The sequence below is a fragment of the Seriola aureovittata genome, chromosome 12 (assembly GCF_021018895.1).
Source record: "Seriola aureovittata isolate HTS-2021-v1 ecotype China chromosome 12, ASM2101889v1, whole genome shotgun sequence".
NCBI lineage: Eukaryota > Metazoa > Chordata > Actinopteri > Carangiformes > Carangidae > Seriola > Seriola aureovittata.
The window spans coordinates 15220461-15245654 of NC_079375.1; the positions used below are offsets into that span (position 1 = coordinate 15220461).

The following is a 25194-nucleotide window of genomic DNA, read 5'->3' on the forward strand; positions in this document are numbered from 1 at the left end:
TACAACAGAAAACAGTTAATTTCTATACCTTGTCCTTGATGTTAAACCGTCAAGACCTGCTATCAGAGTACTGATATCAGTGTGATGTAATGCACTGTAATGCATATCCAGTGTCTTGCTCAAGGACAGATGTGGGCGGGAAAAGCCAGGGATCAAACCACCAACCCTGCAATCAGTGGATATACCGCTCTACTAGCTGCCCATTTTCTTTTTCTTTTAACTTTTTGTTCTTGCTGTCTGGACAGCTCTTTGACAGAAAATTACATTTTGCATGCATGAACCAACAATCTACAGTTTAGCAATGCAGAGCTGCCTCCCTGCTCACTCACCAAACTGTGTCTGCTGTCTCCCCATTTTCCATTCAGGTTGGCCAGGTGACAGTTTTTGTACCACCAGGCGCCACGGTGGGTCAGGGCACAGTTACCCAGGGCGATGTCATTGTCCGAATCCACAGTAGTCCAGGGTCGGCCCTGGTGGTAGGTCATGGCATCACCTTGGGATCATCAACAACCATCAACATTAATTAGCACAGTTAAAATGCAGTTCCAAGCTCCTAAACATAATTCAGATTTCGCTGCTCACTCCTTTAGCTTCCATTAGCTTCCTGATGGAAGACTAATAAAATGAGAAAAACAGAGGTACAGTGTATGTTGTTTCAGCACACTGTGGTATGTGTAGACAGTGTCCCACTTGCTGTGCATCTGTATCCGTCAGATACCATCGTCCCTATATAACTACTGTCTATTACTGAATGAATATAAGTTTCTGAATCAAATATCCCACCCACTGTTGGTGTGTGTTTGCTTTCCCAGTACCCCACAGAATGACGGGTGGGATGCCTAGTGCTTCAAACTCCTTTATTCCCACCCCTGTCTGTTTCATTGCTGCCTCTGCCCTCTCTTCTTCTCTATGACTCCTATTTGAGTAAAGTGTCAGGGAGAAAATATAAGTCCTGAAAGCTGCACATGTTATCTGTTCACTCTCAGTCTTTCATACTACCTGTAAATTGGAAAAGACTTGGAGATCAAAAGACCCACCTGCTGTCCCACTGTATTTGCCAATAGTGAGTTTGAACTTCTGCTTGACTGGAGCAATCTTGAAGTTGTCATATACAGCGTATGCCCTCTCTGAGCCCACGCCCAAGTCAAACCGCAACTCATATTGAGTAGGAGTGTTGGTAAGCTCATATATCTTATCCAGACCTGGGGGAACAGATAAACAGAGTGTGTGAAAGAGAGAGGAAATACTCCATTACTATTCATATAGGCATGTTGCAGTGTCTGCAGAAGCCTCCTGAGAACATTTGTGTGCTCACCAATCCAGAACTCATCTGTCATGTTGCCAAAACCTGCTATGTACTGTCTCCAGCGTTTCATGAAGTCCAGCTTGCCAGTGGTACGACGCTGGAGCATCTGAAAGCAGCAGGAAGTGTGACAGTTGTTTCACAAACATTTCACACAATTTGCTTTGGGTTTTTGGTCACCGTTCCTTCCACTAAAATGACAGTAGCAGCAACAACAACCCAAAGTAGGTACTCAGAAGACAGATGTTGATAAAAAAATAAAAAAATAAAAAGTCAAAATTGAATCAGCAGAGACCAAGATCTTCTGCAGTCAAGCTCCAAACACACTAGGTCCTAATGTTCCCATGCAACTCAACAGCATGTGGAAATCATTAGGATTATTTTTCAGACTTTTGATGGTTCTCACCAGTGCCACAGAAAATATTGTGCAACTGTTTTCACAGGTTGAGTAGTTCTCAAGATAAGTAAACTGAAATTCATTAGTAAAATTGGTGGGATGGTTCTTTAATATTTACTTGTATAAATTCAGCCCATGTAATCATTAAAAAAAAAGAAAAGAAAAATGTTTTATCAATATTATAAAACCTTCTTTAAAAGATGTCCTGTATGTATGTCCATATTTTGGTCTGTGCAGTTTATCAATAAGCCGTACCAGCCAGCCGCCTCCATCAGTGTCCATGTCGCAGTAGACCTCAATAGGTTTGGACTGGTTATTGTTGATATAAACGATGTAAATGCCGCTCTGCTTATTGCCATTCCTCAGGATCTGAACGCAGTCCATGGGGAAGGGGTACAGGAGGCCAACTAGGGAGGAGGATTTGATGTGAACATTAGGAACTTCCAATAGTCAAATGTAAAATTACATGTTACAATAAAGAAAAGACAATGGGATATCAGGTCAGGATAGAGCATCATACACATTATGCATGGTTTTAGAGAGGCCAGTAATATCTGAGGTAATGTGTACAGACCTGTCTTAAAGATGGTCTCCACCACCTTGCTCCTCCTGCTGCCCCTGTAGGCGATGATGGTGACAATGTACCTCTTCCCCATCTCCAGACTGGATACAGCAAAACTGCTCTCACTGGCTCCCAGCTGCTTTTCAACAGTCTGACCACAACACAAATTAATCTTACTGAGCACTCAGTGTACTGTAAAGCAATGGTCTGTTATAATGTGTTGTAGTTTGATGCTGCCGATATGATCAAATTTAATAAAGACCTTAAATGGGCTCCTCAATTCCTCTAAAACCCCAAAGTATGAAGGAAAAGATCAGTCACGTCACACATGTCCTTAACATTTCTTCCAGTTGATTAGTTTTATTTCTAGCCACAAGAGGTCAGCGTTCTACAGAGCTTAGAGTGAACGTGCATCTTTGGCCTCTGAATTTTTCAAACAGTGAAGAAAGTAATGTAAAAGCTTTATTTGCATGCTTGTAAAAGTAAAAGTAGGGTTTAAAGCCCAGTACTGTAGTTTGTTATTCACAGGACTCTTGAAGCAACTGTACAGTAGAACTGATTTAACCCAGTGCAGGATATTTTCTGCATCTGCCCATACTGTCAAAACCAGTCAGTCAAATTTAATGTAACAGCTGCAATTACGCGTTTGATGTTACTGACGAACTTTATATCTGAATATCTTTTGGTGTGTTTTGTTTTCTGTTTGGGTGAGAAAATGTGTGCGTGTGTGTGTGTGTTTAAACCTCATGGCTCAGTACCTCCATGTTGCCATCCTCATCTCTGTAGGTGAGGATGTAACCCTCAATGTCGGCCAGTGGAGGAACCCAGGTCAAAGAAGCAGACTCCGGTGTAACATCTGTAGCCTTCAGGTCCTTGGGGGCATCAATATCTGTGGGCAAGAATATGAATAGATGAATCAGAGTGGATTGCAGCACAAGAACATTCGTGTATTGATACATCTTATAAAATCAGCTCTGGGTTGGGTAAGAAGATGATTTTGGCGGTGTTTATACTAAAACTGGTGAACATAAACTGAGTGAATACACATTTACAATAATTTGTTATTTTTACATTTTACTGTATGTGTGGTGTACATACCTGTGAATCAAGTGTTTCCCACACTCAAACCCCCTCCCCCAAAAAAACAACAACTTTGCAGTGCAATATTCATCACCTCTTATTCCCTTCATTAATCTAAATGTGGAGAGCAATATTAATGCATTTGACAATATAACTTTCCAGCCTCTCCAGCTGAAGCACATCACCAGAGATGGCTAGCATCCACCTGCTGAGTTACAATTTGGCTTTACAGATAAACTGGCAGTTATCCTCTCTCCCTTATTTGAATGCTTCAGAGATTTGAACTGAAACAGACGCTGAAATAATTTGCTTGACCCAAAGACACCTGCTGTAACAGTGGGATCCTTAACCTCCCATGGCTAAAGACACTTTCAGTGCTCTTCGGCTAAAGATGCTACCTTCTGTTTTCATTAAGGAGTTCTCCAGTTGTCAGTTTTACCATCACTGAAAAAAATTAAACAGCTTTTCTGGTAATTAAATTGTTATTGGGGAAAATAGTGTGAATAGTAACAAATTTAGTGATACCATTAGTGGAAAGCAAAGCTGCTCAAAAAGTCTGTGGGACACAGAAACAACTGACACATTAATGATGCTTGTTACTGGGTCCAATAAAATCACAAATGTAATAACACACACTTTAATGTATCCCTGGTGATTTCTTCTGACAATGGCATTATTGAACCCAGCACAGCGTTAGTTTGTAGCCAGTGATGGTTTCTAATGAGTTACGACGAGACAAGTTTATAATCCAAAACTCAGACAGTTGCTGCCTAATTGAAAAAGTTCCAGCTTTCACTTAGCACTCCCAGGTGATTTTACAGATCATCTGGCTCACACAAAGACATCCTGTTGTAGCCCATTCACCATATGCTGCTGTTGCTATTTTTACCCCACACTGAGGCACGAGGCCCACCCAGTGACCTGGCCTATGGGAAGCATTTCCTGTCAGCAGGAGTTTTGCCGATTCCTGGTAGTTTGAACTAATTTGGCCTTTGAAAGAAAATTTAGTTTAATAAATCAGACATCATATGATATAAGAAACTATGGATTGCCCTTGTGTGCATAAATCAAAAGCATCAGGATTTGCAAAGTAAGACAATCAATCAATTACCAAGCTCATTTGATTTTCAGATGTGGTAGACTACTACGAGTTGATTGAATTACTATTCTTGACAGTACTGGCTGTTTTGAAGAGTACACAAATTCCAGAAGCTCCAGTTGCTGTACACCAGTGGCGATTGCTCTAAGACTGCAAGGGAAGCTCAGCTTCCCCTAAAATGTCAACAAAATAAGTGGTCAAATATGTACTGTTGTGTGTACATTTCATTGACTAAATATGCGCTAGAACACGTTCATCTTTTGTTCAGAATCAGCTACTTATCACAGGTAACCGACACGACTTCTTCTCATTCATCCCCGTAGCGCCACAGTGCTTTACACAGCGTAGACGCCGAGCGTCTACTGACTTCAATGTGGAAGCAGAGAGTGGGTTGTTCCACTGCAGCGAAACTAGACGGTCATTGGATAAATGCTGGGCTTTGTCCCGCCCATCGGACGCTCAGCGTCTCTGGGGGTCTATGGGACAGTGGGCTGGCCCGGACGCTCGGCTTCTGCATGATAATTGGATGATCTGTCTGAGGCTGAGTCCCTTTTTGATTGACAGCGAAATTAGCGAATCAGCGATCTTGAAGTATAAGCATCCACCGGAGCATTTTTTCAAGTTTTTCATTCCGTTGTTCGGAGTTGATCTGGAGACGTTACTGATCTTCAGCGACTTTGTCTTTGTTAAAAACGACTAGCGTTGTGTTTGGCGACTCTCTTCTGTCACTCTGCGAATTTACATATAAATAAACGGACACATTTTATGATGTATGCCGAAAATGAGCTTCCCCTCCTTATAAGACCAGCAGCCGCCACTGCTGTACACCTACTAAAAACTTCAACAAGTCTCAAACACGATGCAAGCATCCCTGGGAACTCGCTTTCATTGATGCAGAAAAACAGCATTTGAACAATCATGAGATTTCTTATCAGCTGTAGTTACTGTTATTCTTGCCACATGTGAAAAGAAAAAAAAACAAAAAAAAACTTTCCTGCATCTGCAAGATACTGCTCCAAGATAGTGACCCGTTTCTGCCTCTGTAGAACCAATATTCCCCCAAATTATGGCTACATGTAGCAGACCACGACTTATCACCATTCTCAGATGAAGGTCTCTATTTTTAAGAGCAATAGAGCAGTAAGCTGTTTGAATCTGTATTCAGAACTTGTTATTGAAAGGCAGCTCTGTGCTAAGATCACAGCATTTTTAAATCAGTGCCACAGCTGTGGTGTTTATGGGCCTTGCACAGCTTTTTGATGCCTACTGTAGAAAGAAAGCTATTAAAAAAACAAATAAAAAAAAACAAAAAAACAATCCAGAAGCAGGCTGCATGACTTTTTTTGTTACTTTTGTTCAACATGTCATCCAAGTCTTCTTTTACCAATTTCCAGCCTTGCTAAAACAGTAGTAAAATCCTAAAAAAAAGTTTTGTATGTGTTACAGCTCATGTTGATGTAAAATTAATGGTTTATTTTAGCATCAACATACCAGAAGGTCTGATAGTTGACTCATATAAACATCAGAATCAAGCCTCCCTTAATTAGAGAAGTCTAGTTTGGCATCTATTGGTCAGTTTGCATATTTCAAAAGAAAAAAGAGCTTTAATGTTACCAACTGGAAATCCTGTCTGTTCATAGTGTATTAACCTGTCTCTGCTTGTGTTGAGATCTTCCTGCTGGCTTTGTTCCCCTTGAAAGCCCAGATGTAGACATTGTAGAGAACTGCAGGCCTCAGACCAGTCAGACTGTAAGAGGTGCTGTCAGACCCAACTGGGATTTCCCCACTAGAGCCCTCAGAAGAGCTGTAGGTTAGGATGTAGCCATCAACGTCTGCCTGGACCCGATCCCATGAGACGCTGAAGCTGGACTCTGTTTCATCTCGAGCTAAGAGGTTAGCAGGAGCATCCAGTTCTAGAGAAAGATGTTAGTGGAGGAAGTTAATAAACTACTAATGCAAACTAGAATTATGATAACATCTTTCAACATAAAACCAATCAGTATAAAATGTAGAAGAGGACTGAGGCAGCAGTCACACTCCAAAGGGGGTCTCTATAGGCAGCAGTCACACTCCAAAGGGGGTCTCTATAGGCAGCTTTCATGAGATTTGTGACAGTAGCCATTCATTTCTTACTGGATTTGGTCTCATGACACACTGAAGATGGATTCCCTTTCTTAGGCCAAACAAGTAAGTAGAAACATCTAGTTGTGTACAGAGTCATGGTTACAGCAAGAGCTGAGATATCTGGGAGTATGGGAGCCCATTCCAGGAACCAGGCCTGCTGCTGGGTGAACCGAGTTGCTCCAACTAAATATTGTTGGGCTCTCCTCAGGACAGGGCATTTGCTTTGGAATCAAATGTATTGACTCAAGACTCTTATCATATTCATGAGGTGCTCACAAACATCGGCTGTTTCACATTTGGAGATTCTGCTGGTGTATCTGCATGTTGCAGGGAGAATTCAGATATCTATGTCTTCTGATCTTGATGATAGTGTGTGGTATCTCTGCCTGGAATAATTTCAAGCCACAACTCTGTTATACAAGCAGCTACATGGGGCTGTGGCTTGAGGTGAAGAGTGGTTGTGATTGTGGGAACCCAAGAAACTACCGGAGGAGACCAGCATTCAAGATGGCTGTCAAAGTTAAGAATGAGTCCTTCCAGGTCTTCCATCATCCTCTTCTGCAACAGTTATCTTCCCAAATTCAGATGGGTAGGTAGCAGCAGCCGTAAGGTGTGGATCCAGATTTAGGATTTTACACTCAAGTTAGAGCAAGAAATAAAGGAGACTGAAAACATTAGGGGAAATGACTGTAGTAATGCAGATATTATGTTAGATCATGCTAGTAAAGGGAAAGCTCAGGGTTTCCTGAGTCAGTCTTCAATTCAACCTTCACTTGGTGTCACAAACCTTGTGTAGTACCTGAATTTATCAGACTGTTGACTACAAGAGTCCGAGGCAAGGTTCCAGGAATTTGTTGGTTGAACTCAGTCTGCATGACACTGTTAATTGAGCAGAACTACAGTAGGTATGGAGCAGCTGGTCATCCAGAGAAGCCAATGGAGGTGTTTTAGTGATTTGGAAAGAACGTCCCAAAGAGCCTCCTTATTCTCCACAGGAGACTTCAGGGAAGTCCCAGGACATGCTGGAGGGATTATATCTCTGAGCTGGCATGGGACTGCACAGGAAGAGCAGAGGTAAGTTATTGGGGAAAAGGATTTCTGGGCTGCTTTGCTCCTTGTGACCCGAGAGTAAGCAGTTGGCAAGAAGATGGATGAAATGAGGGAAGTACGCACTGGAAAACTGGTTTAAGCAAACAAGCAGGTTCAGATTAGTCTCCCATGTGAGAAATATTTTTTTCTTTTGGGGTTTACCAGGGAGTTGCCTTGTTTTGTCTAAACAACTGTAATTACAGGGTACTTGAAGGTCTAAAGGTTTAAACGTGGATGTAATGATCAGATAATATGGTTTAACAAAGATTATGTTCGACACCTGTCTCAGCTTGTGTTGAGATCTTCCTGCTGGCTTTGTTCCCCTTGATGGCCCAGACGTACACAGTGTAGAGGACTCCTGGCCTCAGGCTAGTCAGACTGTAAGAGGTGCTGTCAGGCCCCAGGGGGATTTCCCCACTAGAGCCCTCAGAAGAGCTGTAGGTTAGGATGTAGCCATCAATGTCTGCCTGGACCCGATCCCATGAGACGCTGAAGCTGGACTCCGTTTCATCTCGGGCTAAGAGGTTAGCAGGAGCATCCAGTTCTAGAGGAAGATGTTAGTAGAGGGTATTAATAAACTAATATGGCAAACTGGTGTGCTGTTTTCATTTCTCTCTGAAAGGGGAAAAGAAACAAATCAGTGTGCAATTTCTACAAATCGTCCCTTTTTGAATTATAAGGTTTTATCTGTGCTCTGAACAGTTTTGAGATTGTGAGCTTCAACGTTTTTGCATTCCATAGAGCAGAATTTATAGGTTATTTTCCCCTCTAGATAAGGGGTCCAAAATGCATACAACTTAAACAAAAACATCACATAATGTTAATAGGTTATCACAGAATAAAAGTGTGTGAATAACTAAATTCTGCAAAAAATGTCAGAACCTTATAATTCCAAGGGGACAAAATATTATTAACATGACTGAGTGAATGAAGAAAAATTTTGATAAACATCTTTCAACATGAAAATGATCAGTATCGAATGTCAAAGAGGACTCAGGCAGCATTAGACTCCAAAGGGGGTCTCTGTAGGCAGCTTTCTTCAGATCTGTGGCGACACCCATTGATTCCTGACTGGATTTGGTCTCAAGACACACTGAGGATGGATTCCCTTTTTTGGGCCAAAAAACATTTAGTTCTGTACAGAGTCGATATCACAGCAAGAACTGGGGCAGCTGGGAGCATGGGAGCCCAGTCCTAGAACTAGGCCTGTGGCTGGGTGAACCAAGTAGCTCAGACAGAAATGCTGAGAGTTGGGGGCAATACTTGTTAGGCAAAGAGCATACTTTGATGATATGGATTACACCAATAGAAAAAGTGACTATTTGAACATGGATCTTCTCCACTCTGCAGAAGAGAAAGAGCCTGAGCTTATGCTTGAGGGGTACTGACTATTGTTGGGCTCTCCTCAGGACAGAGCATTTGCTTTGGAATCAAATGTATTGACTCAAGACTCTTATCATATTCATGAGGTGCTCACAAACATCAGCTGTTTCACATTTGGAGATTCTGCTGGTCTATCTGCATGTTGCAGGGAGAATTCAGATTGCTCAAAATATCTATGTCTTCTGATCTTGATGATAGTGTGTGGTATCTCTGCCTGGAATAATTTCAAGCCACAACTCTGTTATACAAGCAGCTACATGGGGCTGTGGCTTGAGGTGAAGAGTGGTTGTGATTGTGGGAACCCAAGAAACTACCGGAGGAGACCAGCATTCAAGATGGCTGTCAAAGTTAAGAATGAGTCCTTCCAGGTCTTCCATCATCCTCTTCTGCAACAGTTATCTTCCCAAATTCAGATGAGCAGGTAGCAGCAGCCGTAAGGTGTGGATCCAGATTTAGGATTTTACACTCAAGTTAGAGCAAGAAATAAAGGAGACTGAAAACATTAGGGGAAATGACTGTAGTAATGCAGATAGTATGTCAGATCATGCTAGTAAAGGGAAAGCTCAGGGTTTCCTGAGTCAGTCTTCAATTCAACCTTCACTTGGTGTCACAAACCTCGTGTAGTACCTGAATTTATCAGACTGTTGACTACAAGAGTCCAAGGCGAGGTTCCAAGATTTGTTGGTTGAACTCAGTCTGCATGACACTGTTAATTGAGCAGAACTACAGTAGGTATGGAGCAGCTGGTCATCCAGAGAAGCCAATGGAGGTGTTTTAGTGATTTGGAAAGAACGTCCCCAAGAGCCTCCTTATTCTCCACAGGAGACTGCAGGGAAGTCCCAGGACATGCTGGAGGGATTATATCTCTGAGCTGGCATGGGACTGCACAGGAAGAGCAGAGGTAAGTTATTGGGGAAAAGGATTTCTGGGCTGCTTTGCTCCTTGTGACCCGAGAGTAAGCAGTTGGCAAGAAGATGGATGAACCGAGGGAAGTACGCACTGGAAAACTGGTTTAAGCAAACAAGCAGGTTCAGATTAGTCTCCCATGTGAGAAATATTTTTTTTCTTTTAGGGTTTACCAGGGAGTTGCCTTTTGTCTAAACAACTGTAATTACAGGGTACTTGATGGTTTAAAGGTTTAAACGTGGATGTAATGATCAGATAATTTGGTTTAATAAAAATGTATGTTTGACACCTGTCTCAGCTTGTGTTGAGATCTTCCTGCTGGCTTTGTTCCCCTTGATGGCCCAGATGTACACAGTGTAGAGGACTCCTGGCTTCAGGCTAGTCAGACTGTAAGAGGTGCTGTCAGGCCCCAGGGGGATTTCCCCACTAGAGCCCTCAGAAGAGCTGTAGGTTAGGATGTAGCCATCAATGTCTGCCTGGACCCGATCCCATGAGACGCTGAAGCTGGACTCCGTTTCATCTCGGGCTAAGAGGTTAGCAGGAGCATCCAGTTCTAGAGAAAGATGTTAGTAGAGGGTATTAATACACTACTGATGCAAACTACATTATATAGATGGGTGACAAATCTACTGGAAAAACCTGAATAAATGAGTGGTGAAACGTAGATGGGCACAATGGATCAAATTATGCAAGTCATTATTGTGGCCTTTGCCACCACCAAACATCAAATATTAAATATGCGCCAATGGGAGATTTTTAACTGACTTTTTACAGAGTGCTCTCCTCTTCAGGAGGATGGTGTTCCTCCAGTAGAGTTGCAGAGACTTGTGGAGTATTTACCGAGGAGTACTGAAATTGTTCTGGTGGCAACACCTTACTTAGACACTGTATGTTGTTTCCCTTAATTTGTCACCAATCTGTGTATTATTTGATTTGACAGAGAAATATATGGGGGTATTATGTTAAACACAGGAAAAGTGGTCGTCTTCAAATTTGACATTAGACAGTCAGATAATGAAGTGCTTTGAATCTTAACAGAAAGTCGTAGATCTGAGACCTGTCTCAGCTTGTGTTGAGATCTTTCTGCTGGCCTTGCCCCCCTTGACAGCCCAGATGTAGAGAGTGTAGATGATCCCGGGCCTCAGGCCAGTGACATTGTAAGAAGTACGGTCAGATCCCACTGGAATTTCCTCACTTGAGCCCTCAGAAGAGCTGTAGGTTAGGATGTAGCCATCGATTTCTGCCTGACTGTGATCCCAGGACACACTGAAGCTGGACTCTGTCTCATCATGGGCCAAGACGTTAGTAGGGGCATCCAGCTCTGCATGGGGAGTTATGGTTAGTACAGACTACTAAAAGACATCACTACATCCAGTGCAAACATAACAGGAACTACAGAAGACTGATTCAGATGAGCAGTGTGTAGTTACCTGTTACAAATAACATTCTGTCAGTGTGTAAGAGGTTAGAAGATGTCAAACTTGGACCAAACTAGAATAGAGAGGTTTAATGGTTTTCGGTGTTTTGATTTACTCAGAATTGGTGCATGTGGTTTATTCTAAAAATGAAATTTAGGTCAGTTTAAAAACAGTTTCAATATGAAATATTCTAATATGAAAAGAAATTTCAAATCCAAGTTTGACATCATACCACATTGTTACTCTATGTAAGCAGGGGTACTATGAGTATATTATGAGCTATGTTATTTTAAAAACATGCAAACTACAGCAGATTATGAAATATAATAATAATGTTCAGAAAAATCTGAACCACTGATGTTTTGTCTTATAAAGGAGACAGATATATCTCACAAATATATTCAGATATCTCAGTCTTTTTCACTAACCCTTGCAATTGTCAGAATATAATCACGTACGGAAGCTTTTCACTCATCCGTTTACTTCTGAAGAGCTCACAGGAGGGGCAACTAGTACATTTATATTGTGCTGTAAGACTGTAGCTACATTATTATGAGTGCCTGTGAAAACTTTCAAACCATATTCTGCAACAAAAAACACCTCAGTCACATCCTTCCCTCATTAAAATGAATTTGCAGAAGTTACTCATTCAATGTTGCTCAGAGCACAAACACATGTAACGCTGCTAACATCACCAGCTAGCAAATTGAGTTTCAAGCCACTTCAGATATTTGCCTCCTGTTGTTTGATGTATGACTGAGGCTATTGGAACTGACGTGTCTGTTTTCCTCATGAAAAGGCAGTGGGGGAAAAAAAAAAAAAAAAAACAATCTGGATGAAAAAAAAGCTAAGAATTGTATATAAAAATATAAAAAATGGAAAAAGATATTAGCTATTAATAGCAAACACAGCTACTCAAACCAGTAAACTTTTTTTTTTTTTTTTTTTAAACTCGTTTGGATAAAAACATTGGAAGCCCTTACTGGCACAGAGGAAAGGCGCACGCACAGACACACAAACACTTTATTCCTGGCCATGGAAAGCACTTATACCGTTGGTATTTAACAGATGCATCAGTAAAAATGTGCAACGTGTTCCTTTACTTAGTTTTGGATCCCTGTATTCAGTCGTAATTTAAGTTATTTGGATGAATATCGGTCAGTGCTCAAACCTGTTCTTCTGCTGCCTTTCTTCAGAAACACAAATGCAAGCAGTCAGTTCCAGCTGCTAACCTTCACAACAGGCAGATTAAGAGATAGCAGAACACAGGAGAAACAACATAGCTGACTTTGTTTACCAAGCACGACCGGCTCTTCTTGGACTTCTTACAGACATTCAGCCTCAAGCTAAACTAAACTGCCTTTAAATGAGGTGTCCAGCCTAATTATGTCAAATAGACTTTTTCAGTGGGAGTTCAAGTTTCCCTCTTGGCAGTTAGGTAAAGAGGGGTTAGTGTGCTAAGTGTAAAATGTCAACATTCATGACTTTTACTCCTTGTCACCACAAAAAGGACAAGAAAATCGTGCAGAAAACCACCACACAACACATCAGAAGGAAATGATTCGTGCATTGTACAAAGAGGATATTTGAGGCAAGAGCATCTTGCACAAAGGAGCTTAACAAAGAAACACTTAACTCAAAATCCCTCTGTTAAGAGGCTATAAAGATGAAAGAAAACACCCACCACCGCCTGGGAACACTTGAGATGTCTGAGCATTGCAGGTCATTGTGGAGACAAACATTGGATAAATAAGTTTGTTTTTTCATTGCAAGTTCACCAGCATGTTCAAAAAGATGGGCTAGTATTTTATCTTTTATATCTTACCTTTGCGATCTTACCTTTTAATCTTACTCATCTTACCATATACATGCATGTAAGAGTCTTCTGTGTGTGGAGACACACTAAAGATCGAATCAATCGCTCCTGTAATGAACCCTGGTCCAGTTCTAAGTTTACCTGTTTCCGCTTCTGTTGAACCCTTCCTGCCGACTTTGTCTCCCTTGAAGGCCCAGATGTAGACCGTGTGGAGAACTCCAGGCTTCAAGCCAACCAGCTTGTACGAGGTGCTATCACGACCTACAGGGATCTCTGAGCTGGAGCCCCCAGCAGAGGTGTAGCTCAGCATGTAGCCCTCTATTTCTGCCTGGACTCGATCCCATGAGACTGTTGCAGTGTCCTCCGTTACCTCGGTGGTGACAAGGTTTGTCGGTGCATCAATGTCTGAGGAGGAGAGGAAATAAGAGATAAGACAGAACAAGAAACAATGAGAAACTTTGGAGTACAGGGTACAAGAAGCATAACTGCACCCAGAGTGTGGAACACATGAGTCATAAAATGCCCATCATAAAAACAGTTTAAGAAACCCTTACCACCTGGTTAAGTGTAGGAAAAAAAAAAAAAAAAAAAAAAAAAAAAAAAATCGACAAAATACAATTGCAAATGGTCTGCGTTTCCATTGAGTGATGTTATGTGAATAAAAGTGTTTTTTTCCCCCCTCACACGATATCGCAATTAAACATGACAGATTTCTAGCAGTCTGCTTCTCGGTTGGAACTGGTTTTCTGAATGCGAAAAATGTAAGTTTTTTTGAAATATTTTAAATAAAATGTTTGCGACATTTGATAGTTTTATTGGAATTAGTTAATGGAAATGCACTTACTCTAAGGATTCTTAGGAGACAAAATGTGAACCCTGATCGCCTTCACCAACCAGTAGTTTCACACTACTACTATTAGTACTTTAAAACCACAGGTCATTTTTAATACTTGACTTAAGGACTAATGCTGTCCTGTTATGTTGGGGTGCTTACTGAAAGCACTGATCCTGTTTTGCTTGGGAGGACCGTCTCAACAAAAGTGTGTTAACATAGTATGACAGTAGTATAATGTACAGCATGGATAGAGTGGGTTTAAGTTTGGTCTCTTTCTGTCAACAGCCACAACTGCATTGAATTGATGCGAGTAGAAAAAGCAGATGAGTAAAAAGCAGAACCAGCAACAGCAGCATGTGGTCGGTGCGAGTAAGCAGTAGCCTGCAGAAGCGTTTGGCAAGAAGGAATGATGGAGCTCTTTGAAGAAATGTCACCCTTGTTTTTCTCTTTCAAATTAGCTGACAGAGAGGGTATGTGGCACGCAAAACTTTTCCAATTCTAAATTTACACAAGCTTGTTTATCCAGGGTTTTATTTTGTACGCACATTAAAAGATGACAGATGAACCAAAGAAGAATTTGTACTCTGGCTCAAAGAGAAAGCTCTGTAAAGCTCTTCAAAAGAACATCACAAGCACACAACCCAGCCCGTGGTCTTGTCCTGTCCACTGAACTCCACAGGAGGCGCTGCAGAGAGGACACAGGAGCAGAGCAGAACACAGACCATCTGTAAAGTCAGCGGGCCTGAGGAATCACAGGAGATATATGGTGGACGCAGGTGGAGCATGTGTGTGGATGGGTGTTAGTCTCTGAGGAGTGAATCTCGGTGAAAGTGAAGACAGGGAGCAACAAAGAGAGGGAGGGAGACAAAATAAGACAGTCACAGAGGCACAGTAAGACAGACACAGAGGAAGTGAGGGGAAATGTAAAAGCAATCATCATTTAGGATTATTCCTCTGTGGCAGCCGAGGTCAGCCTTGTGTCAGTGCGCAGTCTGCATCATGAAAACTGATTGATGATGCATCCAAGAGAAGAAAAGAACTATGCAACTGTATAACCCCATATCCCCTCTTTGTCTCTCCTCTCTTCACCCGTCACTCCTCTGTCCTTGTAGCTGCTCTGCTTGACACTCTGTCATGAGCTAAACCACTGCAAAAATTTATAATAGCATTTTATTAGGATTGAGTGTTTTTTCCAAGGCCTAAGAATGAGAGGTCATTCACTAGTCTAAGTACCGTGAGCAATGCCAAGTAAGCTCAACATGCTCACTTAGTAGCTCATTCGTGTAGAAACACAAATTTAAAAAAAAAAAAAAAAAAAAAAGAAGAAAAAAGATGCATTTATAAGAATACACATTCACAATAGCACAGGATGTTTGCATGTTGCTAAATGTTTGGTCGAGGTTCTTTGAATACTACACTGGAAATTTATCAAAATTGCACAGTCTCAATCCCTACTGCGTAGAAGCAAGATGCCCTGATTTAAAGATATCCGTCGTTTTGTGATTCTTTCAGTGACATTTTTTTAAAAAGGTGAGGCCCAGGGGCCTGAGGGGTCAGGGGGACCAGTGAGTGCCCGGTTGGCTTGTTCAGTAATCCATCCATGGGACTGTGTGATTATGACTTAACAGACCAATGGGCAGCACGGCTCACCAGACAGATTGTTTGTGCAACTTGTAATTTGGCAGCAACTAGGAAGGAGCTGTCAAACACAGTGTTAGTAATCTTATTTCAGTGGCACTAGCAGTGGCTTTCAAAGTGTATTTCTAATCATCATCATATAGCCTACAACATCTACAGTGCTGTCATTTCCCTAAACTTCCTAGAAATAGTGCATATAGTACATGAGTGCTTGAAGACAGCACTGAGGATGAGAGAGAGGGTGTAAAACAGAAGCAGACCATTCATTCCTCTGGAGAAAAATTCTTGATACATTTTTATTCTAAAACATTTTTAGCCTTTAGTACAGAGTTTAAAGAAGAGGAACCTTTTGTATTGTCATCTTTTATTTTGTACAGCTTTTGGTTGTGATGTGTAACCCAAAAGGATGACTCAAGTAAATAAAGTGTAAGGGTTTTGAACTAACAGCCCAAAAAAGCCATGAAAGTTGAAAGCCTTTGACAGTTTGAAGGAGAGTCTACAAATTATCTTGAATTGTTCTTGGTTTGCAACCATCTGACTAAAGCTTGTATTCAGCTATGCTTTGTGCACAGGTTTTCTTCTCCCTCTGTGCTGTTATATTGTTATCCTCTGAACAGGGAAGTGCTGTTCTTTTTGCTCTCAATGGCTGTATGGCTTTGCTGCCTGACAGTTTCAATATATTAGAGTTTTTTTTTTCCCCCAAGCACTGCTACTTTCTGAGGGAGTCTGCATTTGCTCTGAAGTTACAGCCTGTGATAGATCGAGTTACTCCGGACGTTCTACCCCACTAGCTGCTTAGCGACAGTGGCTACCGGGCTACACAACACGAGCTGTGGCTTCGGCCATTTGGAAAACAGCTTATCCATTATGTGTGGCATGTGTCAGCAGAGGCAGTGACCACAAGCCGCATAGTAACAGGCCGTCTTTCATCATTAACTGACTCACAGCTTCACATCCATTCATTTACGTGTGGATGGAGGCGAGAGAAAGTATGTGTCAATAAGGTACCATTCTTTTAGAAACTACAGTATGTCATGAGTAACATGCTGTCCGGTGGAGTCCCCTAGCTACTACAGGCTTTTTTATGTTTTCCCTACAATCTATATGTACTGTAAGGAGCTCGTAATTCTTCATGACAGAAACCATTTGTTTATTTGTCCACATCTTTGAGGTACAGCAGCACATGATTTAGATTATATAAAACCTCCTTTTATCCATTATAAACCATCCTGTCATTATCCACCCATTGTTCAAACACACTTGATTAGGCCAATAGTTGTCTGCTCACTTTCTGGTCATTACAGGGCATTTGTGAGAGACAGTTACACATACAACCTGTGAGTTTGAGTTTGACCCTTCTTTAAATCTTCTCTTTTCACATTTTCACTTTTAAATTTTCTGGCATCATCTTCTACAGAGCTGGCTCAAGAACTCCTGATGTACAAGTCTGAGCAGACAGGGTACTCCCACTGGACCACATCAGGTGCTATAGTCTGTCTAGATAATATAAAGTCCCAACATTTATTCTCTCTGCCTAAGTCAAGCCCATCTGCTTTTGTTTATATGGGCCTTGGTGGTGACCTTATTGAATCTAAACCAGCAGAAGCAGCCGTGGTAGGTTGTGTTTGTACGCCTTATAATCTTTTGGCAGGTTTGTGACTATGAAATGTCTGCTTCATACAGATTCCTTTGATTCTGGCTGTTGTAGCTGTCCTTGAATAAATTTAATTTACAAATACATATTGACCGTGTATATGCTGCAGGACCAGCATAACATACCACAGAAGATGATTCATGGAGCCGCACTGGATGCACATTTGGAAATCCAGCTAAAATATAAAGATCAATAACTACATAGATCATACAGTTCGTACATCGAGTTCATATCCAGCACCATTCAAAGCATTTTCAAAACAAGTGTTTTCAGCCTTGGAGCCACCCGTGTCATCTTGCCGAGACAAGATAAATCAATTTTCGTGAGTCTATTTTTGTGTTTAAGTGTAATTTGTTGGGTGGGAGGTCAAAAACGTAGTACATTCATCTTTTGGGTTTTATTAAAAAGTAATTTCCTGAATGTTGTGTTATCAATTGATAAGAAAGAAAAGGAATTTAATTCATAAATTAGTGGGATTTTGAGAAATACTTTACCTTTCATAAATCAGAGGATAAAGGCACAGAACTACAGTATAATTAAAAATATGCCAACAGTGAACTGTGAAAGAAATTCAGATGGGGAAAAAAAAAAGAATGGAAGACAGATGGTAAAAGTGAAGAGGAAATGTAGGGAAATCTTTCTACAATGGAGCATCTATAATGGAAGAAGTCAGCTTTTACCGCTGGGGACAAAGATCAGTTTCATATAGCAACAGCTCTGCAGTAATGCATTACATGCTGCTACATAAAGTCTGATATTGCCTCTTTGTGACCCATTATTCTAACATCCTGCCTTATTCGTGCTCTTGATTACCCTATAAATATCATCTTATTGTATCCTTATTTGACCCTGTGCTGTGTCATTATTCCTGCTCATTTCTTGCTGTAATCACAGCACATACTGTCACCTTTTTTTCTTTATTGTTGTTGCTGTGTTTTCCATATTTCCTCCTTGTGCTCCTTTTATCTTTCACCACGTATAAACTACGCCGGCCCAAGGCAAGCAGCATTTTGGACGAGATAGTAGGGGGACTCTGCTCTCTGTTGCATCACGTCAGTCATCATGAAACCAACACATCTTTGCTGGCAACTAGAGCGGAGGACTATTCTCCTCAAACACCTCTAAGCCCTTTCATGCTACACCTAAAATGAAGGATTGTAGCTACTGGAGTAGAGACAAGCCACTGTCTGTCTGCTGTAGATTAGCACATTCTCACACACTCACATGCACACACTCCTGCAATTAGGTGGCACACTCACAAAGGAAAAAAGATTAGCAATGACAGGGGCCCTTGAGTACCTGACTGACTTCAAAAGAGGAGAGGTGAGTCTTGAAAATACCTCGCTAACACTGATGACTAAAAACCATTAAATTGGCTGCCTCAGGGTCTAAAAATGAAGAGCTATCAACCTGGAAACTGCTTTTGAACTGAGTGAGCTGAGAGCGAAGGTGAAGCAGGAAAGAAAGGAAGGGGCACGAGAGAGAAAAGCAGAAAACAAAGCACAAATCAGCAGAATAATAACTGAAGGTCCAGCGTGCCGTTGTGGACCATTTGTCAATCACTTAAATAATAACTTTAAAGCGAATACCAGCTGTTAAAGAGAAAATGTATAATGAATTCCTCCTCACGTTTTAAAACCAGAGCAGAACCCAGTTAGACCAGATACGTAGAACTCTGTACCAGACGGACTCTAAATCATGCACCCTCTCACCCGAACCATCAGGGAGCATCTTGTAGTCGTCACACCGTCCATATCACGTTTCCCCTCAGTGACCATGCTCACCACAGCCATTAGAAACTGTCCAGATTATTAGACTGTAAATTCCAGCCCTTAAAACCAGTAATTGTGCCTCTTGCTGGCTGTAATCATTATGCTATTATCATTGGCTGTGTGTGGACGGTAATACCAGGTTGTATCGTACGGCAAGTCAGTATTGCATGTGACAGATTATGTGTTTTTCCTATTAGAATTGGTGAATTACAGATACAGGAGCTAAGAGCTGTCTTTGATGCTGCACCCAAATCCAAACTAAGTGGAATATGGATATTGTCGTTTCTTTAATGCCTTTCACTTCCACAAGTGGCTGATCTATCATCTGAAGTGTTCATTTTCTGTGCCAGCCACATGGAGACACAGCCAGTTGTAGCACAAACGCAGTCTTGATGCAATTTCTGCATGGCAGTGGTCCATTTCAAGAAAACTGGGCCCAGTCTGTGCGTACTGATAATAACATCAGTCACATTCAGTTAAAACAACTCATGAATGCTGATGTGTCAACACTGACCTGTGGCACCAGTGACAGAGGACGCCTTCCCCTCAGTCGTTCCTTTGATGGCCTGCACTGAGATCAGGTACTCTGTTCCTGGATACAGACCTGTAGAAAGACACATGTATTCAACTCTAAACTGGGAAACATGTAACAAACTGCTCTCTGTACCATTGTAATGCCACACACACACACAAGTGGTTCCCAAACTTAAGGTTCATCTCAAGGGTAACATTTTACAAACTTAAAGGGGACCTATTATGCAAAATGCACTTTTCCATGGTTTTCTATCAGTAGTATGTGTCCCTGGCGTGTCTACGGACCCCCCAAACATGAGAAAAGTCCATCCTCTCCGTCTTTTGCTTTCTCCACCTTTCAAGAAATGTGTGCTCAAACGAGCGAAATGGAGATTCGCCCCTGGTGACGTCAAGAAGGGCGATGCCCCTCCCCCCGGATGGGTGACGCTCCCCGAGCTAGGTGTGTGTTCCGCCCTCTGAGTCCGTGTTGCAGACGGTATCGTTACTTCCCTCGCGAACACTGGCTTTCGGTAGAACAATGTCGAAGGTACAGCGAAACACAGTAGTTGCTTTGTTGTTGGCTGCACAAACCAACACAGATTTTTTAATCCCTACGCCCGAGGATCTGAAGACCCAGTGGATTAATTTTATTTTTGATGGAAATGTTCCCGCTCCAACTCCGAAAGTGTTGTACGTGTGTGCTAACCATTTCACCTCGGACTGCTTTCTCAACGAGGGCCAGGACAACGCAGGATTTCCTACAAGTCTCAAGATAAAGCTTGGATCAGCACCGACTGTCTGTGACCCAACTTTGAACTTCGGAGCTGTAAGTTTTACCATTTTATGTTGCTTTACTGTTTGTTCACGAGAGCCTGTTGCGTGTGTTGTTAGCATGGCAGCTAACGTGGCTAACGTTTAGCGTCGTCGACGCGCAGCCGGGTATAGCGGGGTACAGATTGTATGTAATTCTTCTGCTTGGTATCGCCGTGTGACATTGATAAGAGCCACCCTGTTAAATGTATTATATTTTAAAGGCGTTTTAGCTGTCTGTAAAGTCAAGCCGGTAAAATTCGGACTAAAAATAGGCTTTGTACTGATTAGCGTAGGTGTCCGGGCTTGTTTATTAGTGCTGTGAAAGTTATTATTGAGAGTCATGCCTTATAACGGCCGTTTTAACGTTTATATCATGTTCACAGATACAGTGCCTGTAGGGAATATCTAGATAAGCGCAGAGTTAAGGGGATATGTCCAAGGGGATAGTCTATAATACACATTTTTTGCATCTTGCACATATAATGAGCTATTTGCAGCATTTACAAGCTATTGACAACCCAGTTTACACATAATTGAGAGCATCTGTTATCATTCTTGCACTGTTTGCAGCTGTTGCCATAACTACACATTTGAGGAGATGTTGGTGTAACCTCTGTTTCCTCTGTTCAGGCCATCTATACAGCTTCCTGCAACAGGGGATGTTGCATGCCAGACTGACCCACTGCAGGCACACAGTTATCCTTGAAGATCTTCAGCCTCACATCAGAAGTACAGGTCTGTAGCCATCTGAAGTGCATCTACTTTTGATAAACCTAACAGTCATTTATCAGTCTTGGAATAATGTGCAGGTAAATGAAGCTGTGGTTACTTAGAACTTGTGAGAGTGTGTAGGCTAAGGTTTCTGTCATCATCTGTCACCTGGCTGCCATGTACTACAATGAAAATGCTGACCGACCACAAGCCCAAACAAAAGAAGGTGAACCACTGTTCAAGGTCCAATTTCCAAAAGCCATGAAGGGAGAATGCAGAGCTACACCAGTTAAGACTGAGGCGACATTCTATAAGTGTTATATTATTTTATTTTTCAACCAAAAAATGTTTTGTACACATTGTATTAAATATTGCACATATAATGTTATGACAGTTCCATCAATAACAAAATACAGTAAAGAAAATGTCAGGAGGTATTTAGAAACAGACTCAGTCATTGTTTTGTAAAAAAAAAAAAAAAAAAAAGTGAAAAATGTAAAAAAAAATCTTTTGTGTTTTATCAAACAGGGAATGTGGTGGACCTCATATTTGAAAAAGTCTTTGTGACCTGGGACCATACACAGAAGCTGCTTTGGCCATCCCCATCCCAGAGGACCTCACTGCACAGTTCGAGCGGCCTGAGAAGGAGGAGGTCATATCCAGCTCTGTGTCCCGGTTCTATCATGGGCCAGTCTAAAACCCACATACCGGCCTGTGGCGTCAGGAAACACGGCATGGATGCGTAGGACCACGCAGGCTGGAATGACGACCCAGATTCTGCAACCAAGGAAGCACCAGCTCACAAAGCTCCTATAGGCTAGATACCTGTACTGACTAAAACAACTGGACAGGGCATTTAGTCTTGCAAACATATATCTATGTTGTGTCTCACAATTTTTTATATGGATCCAGTGAATCCTACAGTTTTTTCATCATCACTGATTATAACTGCCTCATTTGATGTAAATAAATGCTTGATTGTTACTAAAGAAATGACTCCTCTGAATTCATATATTATATGCACACTATCTGCTGATAGAAGAACTTTACAAATCAAAGAGCAGCTAAACTAATTTATTTGAGGGTGTGTTACTCTATTTGTGGTGTGTTATTACCATTGTAAAATTATGTGCACTGAAGTAAAACAAGACTGTCTAACATCTTTTATTTAGATTGAAACTATGTTTTAACAAAGAAGCAAAACGTACTGGTGTATTCCTCTCAAGCGTAAAGGACCATAGTCAGTGCGGTACATGTTGCAGGCAGAACACATTGAGGCAGAGCGGCTCCAACCCAGGACGGTCTACCATACATGGTAAATCTTCCACGATCTCCCATAGCCATCTGGTAACCTACAGTGAATTGCAAATGGTAAATTCTATGGTTGATTATAAATGTAATGTAATCAAAACAAATTAGTGATTAGTTTGTCCAGTGAGAATGCTACCTGCGGTATCTCCTAGCAGCAGATGTTCTCAGCTTCTGTGGGCATGGTTGCACAGTTTCCACAGGAGCACCTGTCCAAAATATAGAGAAAAATGGAAACATTCACCAAAATATAAAGCTTGTGAAATTCAAACACTGACAGACAGTGGAGCTAAGGTGGGTAAGAAGTAAGCTTGGCTACATATCAAGTGCATATAACAGAGGTAATTTATAACATGTCACTTATTGCATATAATGTGGAGCTTGACAACAGTGTAGTGTAGAAAACTGCACAGTTCAGTCTTTGACTAAAGATTACTGTTGCTGTCAGACATGTTTATGCTGATTTACAGCTTTCATTGTAATACACAAAATAAATTTACTTCATAAAGGAAGATGTCATGATGAGCATCTCTGCTCAAAACATGGAGAAAAATTATTTACTTTGTCAGCATCTATTAAAATATCTGACTAGTACTGACATTGAACACCTGTAGCAGTCTACATACAACAAACATTTTCAGACTGTAAAAGTATATCTAAGGAGGCATGACAGATAACTACATTACACTATTCACAATAGTGCTTATTTACCAAAAGAGCTCCCAGTAATGAAGAGACAGTAACAGTTAGCATTAGCTACCTAGCTACATGTTAGTAACTGTGTGCCAGCACTCATCAACAAACTCAAAATGTAATGTCAAAATACACAAAATTGGTTACCAACCATTCAGAAACGTCCTGCTGCAGTTGTAGAGTTTGAACTTCTTCAGCAGCTTCTCCCTCTGGCTCAGATTCTGGATAAAAGTTGTGTGGTTGAACCAAATCGCTACCGACGCCAGGTTGCCGGTCACGGTCACCGTAAACATTAGAGCATGGTGCCAGAAGCCCGAACGGCATCCCCTTCCGGAGAGGGGCGTGGTCAGGCACAGCTCATTGCATTTAAAGCTACAGACACAGAAACAGCCTGTTCTGAACAGGGCTCAAAAAGAGGGGTTTACAGGCATGCTGAAATATAGGATCGGAGTGGATTTTTTAGCAAAAAGCTTCAAATACATGCTTTGGGGACCTCTGAGACTTATTCAAACTTGTTGAAAAGGAGCATAATATGTCCCCTTTAAAAGCCAAAATAGTTGGGAACCACTGCTCTATTCTTTAAGACTGAATGTTTGTGATATCATTTTATATGAAGCAATATTCCGCTTTTTTAATGTATTTGAATGATGATTTTATTTCATACTAAAGACTGTATATTGATAATTTGACATATGCTAGGTGTGTAAGGGGCGTGTGTAGGGCCCAAATGCAGCACACAGTTCAACAAAAGCAGTTTCTAGTGACCTTTATTTTTACCAAGGCAGAACCTGGAGCTGGCAGGTAAATCCAAATATTCCTGGAAGACCTGGATGCTCTGGCTGAATGAGCCAGCACAGGATCACAGCCGCTGTTCAGCCCTGTTATTAGTATGCATCTTCAGTGATCTGTTCACACCTGGCTTTAAAATGTGTCTCAACATGTGTCTCTATTGACCACTTGTGATAGGATCTCACTTCCCATGCTTGATTTTAGCCAATTGACAGAGGGGTCTGTTGCCAATGTTCTTTTGTACAGTGTGCATGTGTGAGTGAGAAAGAGAGCGAGCGGGGCACGGAGGGGTTGAACGAAATTAATGCACTACGCACAGACACAGAATTTACAGTGAAATAAAGTTTTACCCATTTAAACCTAGTAACATTTTCCGTTCATTATGAAGCTGTGGCGGGACTAATTAGACCGTGGCAGAGGACGTCAGTACAGTGGGTGGTACTTCCGTGTGGCCAGGACGCATTTGCGTTCAATAGCATTTGGCCACACATGGCACCACACCACCTCCGACGTGGTCCGAGTGATCGGATCTCAATTGCGCCCTCAATGCGTCTTGGTTGTTCACACCTGTACTTGGAGCTGACCACTTGGGTGATGGGATCAAACGAGATGGATGTTAATACCAGGTGTGAACAGGGCTTAAGTACGTCTGTTCACAACTGGCTATAATATGTGTCTGCACATGCGTATCGATTGACCACTTGTGATGGATCTCACTTTCCCGCTTTATATGCAAATAAACAAGCATGAGTTATTGTTTTTAGCCAATCAACGGAAGGGTCCATTGTCAATTCACTTGTGTGTGAGCGAGAGAAAGAGCAAGAGAGCACGAGCGGGGCACGGAAGGGTTGAGTGAATTAATGAGCTACACACAGGTCTTATAGTGAAACAAACTTTTGTCCATTTGAAATAGTGTGTATATGTATGTATGTATGTATGTATGTATGTATGTATGTATGTATGTATGTATACATACACACATAATCTATATAATATAAATACACAATCGGTAGAGTAGACGGTTTCTTCAAGGTGGCCAAGGTGCGTTTGCATTCAAACTGCTAAAAGAATGTGGCCACATGTTCAGATTGTTCAGACCTGATATTAATTTCAGTCTAGGGTGATCCGCTCACAAGTGGTCAGCTCTAAGTACAGGTGTGAACGTACCCAAGACGCAGTGAGGGCGCATTTGAAATCCGATCACTCAGACCACATTCGGAGGTTGGTCTTGTGATCGGATCACTGAAGACGCATATTAATACCAGGTCTGAACAGGGCCATAATACAAACA

General features: G+C 41.5%; 1 protein-coding gene and 1 long non-coding RNA gene across 4 annotated transcripts in view; both read right to left on the minus strand.

Annotated features, from left to right (window-relative positions):
- Positions 1-25194, minus strand: part of tnn (tenascin N) — a 44340-nt gene that overhangs the window by 3631 nt on the left and 15515 nt on the right. For 2 of the 3 annotated variants that reach the window (XM_056390861.1, XM_056390860.1), the window contains exons 8-19: positions 19591-19680; positions 13319-13582; positions 11001-11264; positions 10233-10496; positions 7935-8198; positions 6091-6354; positions 3021-3151; positions 2275-2413; positions 1956-2107; positions 1316-1412; positions 1038-1202; positions 330-493 (exon numbers count right to left, since the gene is read on the minus strand). In XM_056390861.1, coding sequence (XP_056246836.1) covers positions 330-493; positions 1038-1202; positions 1316-1412; positions 1956-2107; positions 2275-2413; positions 3021-3151; positions 6091-6354; positions 7935-8198; positions 10233-10496; positions 11001-11264; positions 13319-13582; positions 19591-19680 — 2258 coding nt within the window. The remainder of the gene's footprint in view (positions 1-329; positions 494-1037; positions 1203-1315; positions 1413-1955; positions 2108-2274; positions 2414-3020; positions 3152-6090; positions 6355-7934; positions 8199-10232; positions 10497-11000; positions 11265-13318; positions 13583-19590; positions 19681-25194) is intronic. The other variant, XM_056390862.1, reaches the window with a different exon arrangement.
- On the minus strand, positions 21590-23664 carry LOC130178536 (uncharacterized). The gene is made up of 3 exons (XR_008829178.1): positions 23266-23664; positions 22561-22630; positions 21590-22465 (listed from the first exon to the last, which is right to left on the minus strand). It is a non-coding gene; the product is annotated as an uncharacterized LOC130178536 (long non-coding RNA).